The sequence below is a fragment of the Hyposmocoma kahamanoa genome, unplaced genomic scaffold (assembly GCF_003589595.1).
Source record: "Hyposmocoma kahamanoa isolate Upper Pololo Valley unplaced genomic scaffold, ASM358959v1 76, whole genome shotgun sequence".
Classification (NCBI taxonomy): domain Eukaryota; kingdom Metazoa; phylum Arthropoda; class Insecta; order Lepidoptera; family Cosmopterigidae; genus Hyposmocoma; species Hyposmocoma kahamanoa.
In genome coordinates this window covers 223209-232353 of record NW_020653900.1, presented here as the reverse complement: position 1 = coordinate 232353, position 9145 = coordinate 223209, and the positions used below count along the sequence as shown (strand labels likewise).

At 36.8% G+C, this 9145-nt stretch overlaps 1 protein-coding gene across 1 annotated transcript; it reads left to right on the top strand.

Annotated features, from left to right (window-relative positions):
- The first annotated feature begins 3089 nt into the window (after positions 1-3089).
- On the top strand, positions 3090-6861 carry LOC113232551. The gene is made up of 3 exons (XM_026467319.1): positions 3090-3123; positions 3257-3388; positions 5815-6861. The coding sequence occupies exons 1-3, from the start codon at positions 3096-3098 to the stop codon at positions 5976-5978; spliced, it is 324 nt and encodes a 107-aa protein (XP_026323104.1). The 5' UTR covers positions 3090-3095; the 3' UTR covers positions 5979-6861.
- The last annotated feature ends 2284 nt before the right edge of the window (positions 6862-9145 follow it).

Here is a 9145-nt window from a genome sequence, read left to right as displayed (position 1 = left end):
AATAGATGCCTTATAATAGATATATACCAATGATTTTTTTATATCAATTGAATTAAATAGATTACGTATACTATACGATATACATTTTTCGAATGGTTTTAATTTCGGTTATAAAAAATAAATTCCGTAATAAAGCCAGTGCCGACCATTGCTTGAGTAATCTTAATAGCACTCGAAACTATAAACACTACACGTTACATATTCACACACGAACACACACAGATACACACGTGCACGCGCACGCGCGCTTACGCACGCACGCACGCACGCACACAATCTTAATAATTTTGAATTGCTGTAGATCAATTAGCTTGTACATGTACTTTCTTTTCTTAAATAAATAATAATTATTATTAAATATTATATTTAGGAAATGAAACTATTTTTCCGGATTTAAATCGCGTATATTTGTTTTTCAAACATACCGACGTTTCGGGCCCTTTACAGGTCCCATGGTCACGGTTGACCGAGGTGGTACAGTCATCAACTAGTTATGTCTAATGTTAATACAAACCACCGTATTTTTTCACTATAGTTACAATAGTTATTAATTAAATAATTATTTTTAATTTTACAAAGAAACATTCCAATTTACGCTACATTACTTGTTACAAATTGTTTTATTGAGTGAATTATTATTAAGTTAAATTTATTATTAACTAATAATAGAAATTAGAATAAACTAAAACATATTAATTAGTATTGCAGTCTTATGTCTGTTTGGGATTTTCATCAGAGGAAGTACTGAATCCCAAACTGATGGTACGGAGAAAGCATCTTCCCTGTTGAAATTAGGATGTTTTTTTAATTTCAATGGCCTCTCGCAGCATCCTGGGTAGATAGCGACTTCTTTTGCAAGGTTCTAGGGTTTGTCAAACTTCATTGAATGTGTAGGTTTATCCATGACATGCTCGCAGACTGCAGACTTGTTTATGCGACGGTGTTTAATATCAGCTGTATGTTCTTTGACGCGGGTACAAATACTTCGCTTCGTTTGTCCAATATAAGAGAGACCGCGCTGACAGTCAAGCTTGTAAACTCCTGCATCCTGTAAGGGGATGTTACATTTCACGGGTCTCAGGAATTGAGAAATCTTCCTCAGGGGCTTGAAATAGGTCTTGATAGATGCACGCCTGAGGACTCTTCCGATCTTGTCTGTAACACCTCTCACGTAAGGTAAAATGGCAGGTCTTCGCTTGACTGTTGGTGGTTTCACCCGGGGCCTGTGGCATCGGCGTGGAATCTTCAACTTATTCGCATGTAGGTCTTGCTTTACATGCTAAAGTTCCCCTGCTAGATAATTACTGTCGCAGACACCATGTGCTCTCTGAAACAACAATTTGCCCACGGTAGTTAACTGGCTAGGATGGTGATGGGAATTACCATTGAGGTACTTATCTATATGGGCTTTCTTTCTAAATACAGTATGACCTAAGGTGTTATTATAATTTTTCTTAATTAAAACATAAAGCGAAAGTACCACAATTCTCTAGTTCCATGGTAAATTGGAACGTACTAAAAGAATTGAGACCAAGAAAGAAGGTATGCTATCTTTAGGTAATATTTACCGTTTGAAAATCTTCGGCCTAGCCGGGGTCATTGGTAAAACTCGCTCCTCGAAGTCTACCATGAAAATATCGGCAACAACGGGAGATAGCCCATCGTTTGTTTTTTTGAAAATTGTTTGAAGAAACAAATACACGCGATTTGAATCCGGAAAAATAGTTTCATTTCCTATGTGTAACAGTCGCGATAACCTAAGAACTCCATAATTATTATATTGTTATTAGAGAGTTGTAACCGTAACGTGAAAGATACAGTAACGAGGTTCCAGTGTATACTCGTAAAACAGTCTTCACTGCGAAACGCACGTGTTCCGCTCGCGGCAAGTTCGCTACCACGTGCACACTATGATTTTTGGTAACATAACCGTTGCATGTTAATTCGCTAATGAGTACCACGCCTTGAGGTGGTGGCGCTAATGATCGATACTTTAAGGGACGTGTCTTTAAATTTGAAACAACTTTTTTGTTTTTAGACTTATATCAATACATAGTAATTAGTTTACTTGACAGATATAGTCCTCAAGAAAGGTTATGCTGTAGTATGTTTCATAAAAAAGCTATTATAGTTATTACTAAAATAACCTAAATGACAATTGCTCTAGATAGAGATCAATCTTCGAATCCGACTCGGCTGGGCAACATTCGGGAAATTACACCATATCTTCTTGTCCAAAATACCACAAAAATGTCTCAAGACAAAAGTATTCGATTAGTGTGTGTTGCCAGTGATGACCTACGGCACTGAGACGTGGTCGCTCACTGACGTCATAAGAAGGCTTAAGGTCATACAAATAGAAAGGGCTATGCTCGGAGTTTCATTGCGAGATCGAATCAGCAATGAGGATATCCGCAAGTGAATCAGAGTAACCGACATAGCCCTATGAATTATGAAACTTAAGTGGCATTGGGTAGGGCACATTGCTCGCAGAACAGATGGCCGTTGGGGCCGAAGAGTTCACGAATGGCGACCGCGTACCGGTTGACGCGGCGTGGGCAAACCACCCACAAGTGGACTGATGATCTGGTGATGCAAGCGGCGCAGGACAGGTCGTTATGGCATTCTTTGGGCGAGGCCTATGTTCAGCAGTGGACGTATTTTGGCTGAAATCTCTAGTAATTAACACCAAAAATCCACTAATTAACTAATCAGTAATCGACACTCACCAATAATGAACACCCAGTAACTGACACTTACCAATAAGAAACGTGTGTAGAAAATTTTCCTCCTAAATGTTATTACAAATGAATTTAAAAAAAAGTAACGAACAGTGGTGCTTATCGGTCACTGGTGCTACCAACCTATATGGACGATAAATGGCGTGTCCCATAATATATATAAGGATGTTCAATGTTTATTTTACCAGTTCACGTGTTCCTACTGCAGTAGACATATTGGTGTATAAATTCAATAAAAAAACTAAAAATGAAACGTGGTGTAGGTTTTTCTGTACAAAGTGATTTTCAAGTAGAATACAATTGACGTGTAATTGATTGAATAATTTTTCTTTCCAGATATTACTCTTGGCGTTGATGGTGGTTTTACCTGGTGGAACATCAGGTAATTTATTTATAACTGCTACTACGTCCAAGTATGTAGTATTTTCCGGTTGTGTCGCTTTACACCAGGCGCACAACTTGTCACTTGGTATCACAAAAAAAGGAAAAAGAAATATAAGTATGGTATATTGCAGAGATTCGTGAGACCACCCGGGAAGTGTTTAGAAAATTGCTTCAACATGATACAGATGAAGCGGTTAGAATACTGTGTGACAATATGAAAATAGAATTAGATGCACTCCGCAACAAGGAATGTGACGAAACAGGTAAGATTTTAACATCCAAGAAAGCAATATTACAAAAAACTACACGAATTGTATTCGCGCACATTTTTAATCAGGGTTGTAAGTGATAATTGTCATTGACAATGACCACGGTAAACATACTTTGTAATTGTCTACATATTTATAAAATTAATTGGAACAATGACGTGCCATGTGTTTGTATCAAAGATGTATCCAAACGTGTCAAACGTTAATATCAAAAAAGTCACAAACTATATCGTTTTCCCATTGACTTACAATTATATGGACGTCGGGTCCGCGCTAAAAAGTGTCCGCACTTGTAAGGCGCTAAAATCGTATACAGAGCGCGACACTCCGCTTTAGTCTTCATTTGTTCTACGGACAGCGCGATACTGCGATGACATAACAATTTAAATTTCGAATAGGTTGACTTGGGACATTTTTTTCGTGGTTTTTGTATTAGACCCGTCGTCCATTTATTGGTAAGTCAATGATCAGCATGAATAATTATCGCATAATTATCATGATGACGATCGAAGAAAATAAAACATCGTGATAATTTCTAACTCTATTTTTATTAACCGACTTCAAGAAAAGGAGGACATTCTCAATTCACCTGCATTTTTTCTTTCTTCTTTGTTTGTCGGAAAGATGGTACCTCAGTATTGGTCCGATTTAAATTTAAAGAAAATATTCCACCTCTAAGGGTAACAGATTAGTAATCAATTTTCGTTAAGAGTCTATACTATCTCAAATGGCTTTGCTTGGTTCCGTATAACAATAAAAGTGTTGATTGAATCACTGTGGAATAAATGATTATGGTAAAAGAGTTTGGATGTGTAAACTTCTTCACATATTGAATAACTTGCCAAAAATCCATGTTGATGAAAATTAAATAGATGATAAAATACCTGTGCAAATAAAAAATACATAAAAAAGATTTTCATGAAAGGTCAATGTGAAAGTAGAGATATACGCAAGCGGGCTATTAGTGTAGTCTAGGCGTATAAAGATAAAGATAAAGATAAATTTATTTCAATACATGACTTAATCTAATACAATTATAATGAAAACAATGTAATTGAAGATAAAATATTAAAATAAACAGTAAAAAACAAAAAAAAAAAAATCTAAATTATATAAAATAATCATGGTAAAATTAAACATTTTAATCTTAGTGCCTAATAGTGCAACTGCGATGCCTAAACTAAGTACATGTGTACCTGTATTTTAGGCATAATAGTGCATTTTTCATAACAAAGCTTAAAAAAAAACGCAATAAGTATAAACGCAACGCAACGCAAATAAGTTGAGTATAAACGCAACTCACGATTTAGGCGATTAACACACTGTACTAAAGTACTCCCTTCGTAGTTGTACGCCGTAGTGATTTTATATGTAGCCGACATCCTTCTTTGACAAGAATGGTTAATAATATAGAACTCATTCAGGACGCTGCAGTTATACTATTTGGTTTTTGTTTATTCAAATAAAAAGACGCTGAAGATATTGCATATTTTTACGGACCAGATCGAAATGGATAATTTCAACTTCATTACATAACAGAAAATATGAAGATAAATTTGATAGATTTTTAATAGCAAATATAAATATATCGAGTCGAGGTCTATTGTAGAAAACTGAAGATGTCCTTAAGCTTAAAAATCTGCGCGGTAGTGCGGAGCGCAGTGTGCCATACCCTGCTGTTCAACGCGCCCCTCCGCGCGGAGAAGCGTTGTCAGTGTGTTCGACGGCGCGTGTTTTCCATACAAACTGAGGTACTTTAGTACAACGTTAAAAAACGCAGCTCTGCGCTCCGGTACAGTGTGATATTCGCTTTAAAGTGGTTACAAACGGCGTCTTTTTATCGATGTAAAAGCACGTTCGTGAAACGCGCGATTGATTGACTGCCTCAGTGGCCGAACGGTTACCATGCTTGTCTGCCACGCAGACGTCCCGTGTTCGATTCCTGAGCAGGGAGAAATATTTGTATGGCCTACATTTATTCCTCACGTGACTTTGGGTGTTCTATGTGTGTGTCCATGACACCCGCGACTCAGGGTTTTCCTAGTGCGGGGCTATGAGTGTGTTTTATTTATTTATTTATAAATAATCGCTTATCAATCACAAGTGTAGCGATGCAATCGCGCGTTTGTATCGATGCAGTCGCGCGTTTGCATCGCTGCATATTAAAGTCGCGCATGTGTAACCACAATTTTTAGCTAGTAAAGATTTCTTAACCGTTTTCTTTAAAACTTGGCAAATAGTTGTAATTACACAAACTTTTGAGGTTGGTTAATTAATACTACTTACTATTAATAACGATTACTCTCAGACAACGAAAGACAATTTGTTCCACATTTTATAATGTACCCGTAAAGGAGCTACATAACCTTACACGGGCAATTTTAACTTGAAAGATATATAACAGGATATTATTTTTTCAGATGATATCGATTGTACAATGCTGGAAACGGAAGTCAATGGTGCAACGTATGTGTATAACAGATTAGCATGTAACTCACAAGACAGTGTTATTCGAAATGGAGGAATGCTGCTAGTATTTTCCCTCACCTTGCCTTTCCTGACTGTTCTACTGCTCAAGATGTAAAAGCTTGTGACGATGATGATAATGATCATCATCCCACGTTTTCATAACCCTCTTTCTTGGTTCCTGGCCACTTACTTTTAAAATTTTGAATCGTTCTCGAATTCCTTTTCCTCCCACTATTCTAAGGCTCCACTCACAATGGCGCAGAGTCGAAACGTCGTGACGCGTCATGTTGTTCTCCTAAGGCATATTCATCACTGTTTTCCCATTGTTAAAGTACAAATTTGTATTATGTAAATATGGAAACGCGCATCGACGCGCGACGACATGCGCCTTCGCGCGTCGACTCTTGGTTAAAGTAACTCTCACCCCTGAGACATAGGTTACCATCTAGTTCAGGGTTGGAATGTATCGCCCTCTATTTTAGACACAGTTGTACAAAACCTGTTTAATTGTAATATATGCCATGTAACATGTTCTATTTTTATGTACAATAAATTATTATTATTATATTATTATTATTATAAAGTCGAGTGGCACTCCTATCGAAATTCTCGAAGCCAGAGGACGTGCTTGTTAATAATCATGTAAAACACAACTTTACGTTATATAAGTTTGATCAGGACGTTGAAAGAAGGGTACGAAAGGGAATCGCAGTAGATGGAGCCATAAATGGGCTAACGGGGAACAACATCTTATCTCACAAAGCACACAATGCAATGCTGGTTCATAAACTGACGTTTCGTATTGAGAGTTGGGTATGGTAGAAGAAGCGTGAAAGTAGAATTAATGATCTTTGAAGAAAATTTGTGATAAAAAGTGAAGAATACAATAATACGTGAAAGCTGTGGCTTGGAAGAGGATGTAGTGACTAGATTAGAGAAAGGAATGTCGAGGTGGTTTGGGCATGTACAACTGATGCATGTAAGAAGAATTACCAAAGAGATTTATGATGTGAATGTGGATGGAACGGTTTTAAGAGGACATTTCAAAAGACCAGATCAGTGATGTCCTCAAAAAGGCTGGGATCCGAAGTGACAAGAATAAAAGAAATTGTATGAAAAGTGTAGTTGATGTATGTGAGCCTCGAGAGTTGTGTCAGGATAGAGTAAAGTGGCGCTCCGTGGTCTCCATAGTGCCTGGACTTGATAACAAAGGGAATAACCGAGCAAAAATCTATGTTAAATGGTAGTTTCCTATTTCTAACGATAATAAACATTTAGAACGCTTTTCAAGCTGCAATCTGACAAAACTTGGATTCACATTTGCAATACACATTTTTTACTTAATTTCTTTTGATGAAATAATTATAATAAAAGACGATGTTAAGTTCATAAATAATAATGTACTGGTAACACAATCGGGTTTTAAAAACATTTTTTGTATCGCCATTTCGTTTTGTCATAGATGTCATTTTTGCATCGTTTATCGACGTGTGTGTTGTTGTGAAATTTTTGGTTCATTGTTAATATTTTGTAATAGATAATTAAAATTGTAGAAAATGTAAACCACCTACTTTTCATATTCCTTTAAAAACAACAGGTTTAGCACATCTGCGCTCCCATTTTGACAATGACATTTCTTTGTTTACATTTTGGACATCTAATTATGATTCAAACTACAGTAGGAAATGGTATTTAATGCTTGCACCTTTTTTATATTATTGTATTATTTTTGTTGCATCCTTTCTCTTTTATTTTCCTTTAATTTTTTATTTCTAATAAATTTATGTGAACCAAACCATTCTTTTATTTTCGCTAAGACCAGACCACAAGCTCGACCGTGTAAGCCCGACATATTTAGTTCCAGAATTTACAAAATAACTTGATCTAATCGCTATATTCAATCGTTCCAAAATTTCAACACGAACAAAAATGTACCAACATACAAATTTGGGAAACTATTGAGCGCACATTCAAAGCTCAAAATAGATGTATTTGGGCTATATGCAGCTTGAAAAAAAGCAGATAGTTGTCAACCACATTTTAATAATTTAAAAACATTTACTCCTTATTTGAAATTTCAGTTTTCGTTAAGCGTTATTCTCATTTATTTGAATTCATCACATCGCGGGCGGGCCGTTCTGATCAACTGAAAAACTAGATAATGTAAAATTGCTCTACTTCAAAAGAGTGTAATACTAATGGCTACGAAGGTCCTCAACAAACTTCTACGTGAAATGAGGAATTGCAACAATTGTGTAGAATTTAAGAAATTAATATTTAATTACCTGATTGATGTGACATTCTACAATATTGAGGATTTCATATACAATTTACATTTAATATTACTTATTAAATCTGTTGTTATTATATTCTACTATTGTTATTAAGTTTTTTCAGCCCATTTTCAAGAGGCTGTCTGAGCTGCCTTGTGTGCACACACAGTACCCCCCCTATTTTCCAAATAGGTGGAGCTGTAGGCACACTCACTTCTCGTTACGCATTGCGCAACTAACAGATAAGGAAGGCCAGTATACTTGTATCATTGACTACGTGACGAATACACAAAGCACGGCTGAATTTCTTAGAAGAGCCGTGGCCGTGTTTACTCAAGATATTTGAAAAAAAAAAAATGCGATAACAATTATTGACGCACATTTCATGTCTGTTTGATAAGGTGTTACTTATAAATTTATTTGCCAGCTGAGCGCTGGCCTTATCTCCCAGCATGCAGCCCTCAACCATATCAACCGCTGCTGGGCCTTAGCCACTGTTAACGTGCCCGCTGTACTCGAGCCAAACGGCATGTCGCGAACAGATGGCAAACGCCCGGACGAAATGACTCTCATCCCTTGGAGTGTGAGCCGGGCACTGGTACGGGACGCCACATGTGCCAACACACTTGCCCCATCCCATCTCCAGTCTGGCTCCGCAGCTGAGCTGGTGGAAAGAATAAAAAGTAATAAGTACCGGGATCTCGGGTCCGACTACCTATTTACAGCCTTTGTAGTCACAAAATTTTATCGAAAACATTAATAGACTGTATGGGAAACCGAAGGACTGGCAGCTACCTTGCCCAACTCATTAGCATAGCAGTACAAAGGGCTGACTGGGCACCTAGTCGCGGGGGCCCAATTTTATTAAAAATCCTAGTTCTACTTTCTAGTATTTAAGCTTTCATTGTATTGTCTTTATTACCTTCCCTGTAATATTATCAAAACTAAAATATATACTTATTTGTAAAAAGTAGTATGTTTCTTATTAAATATTGAATAGTGAAATACG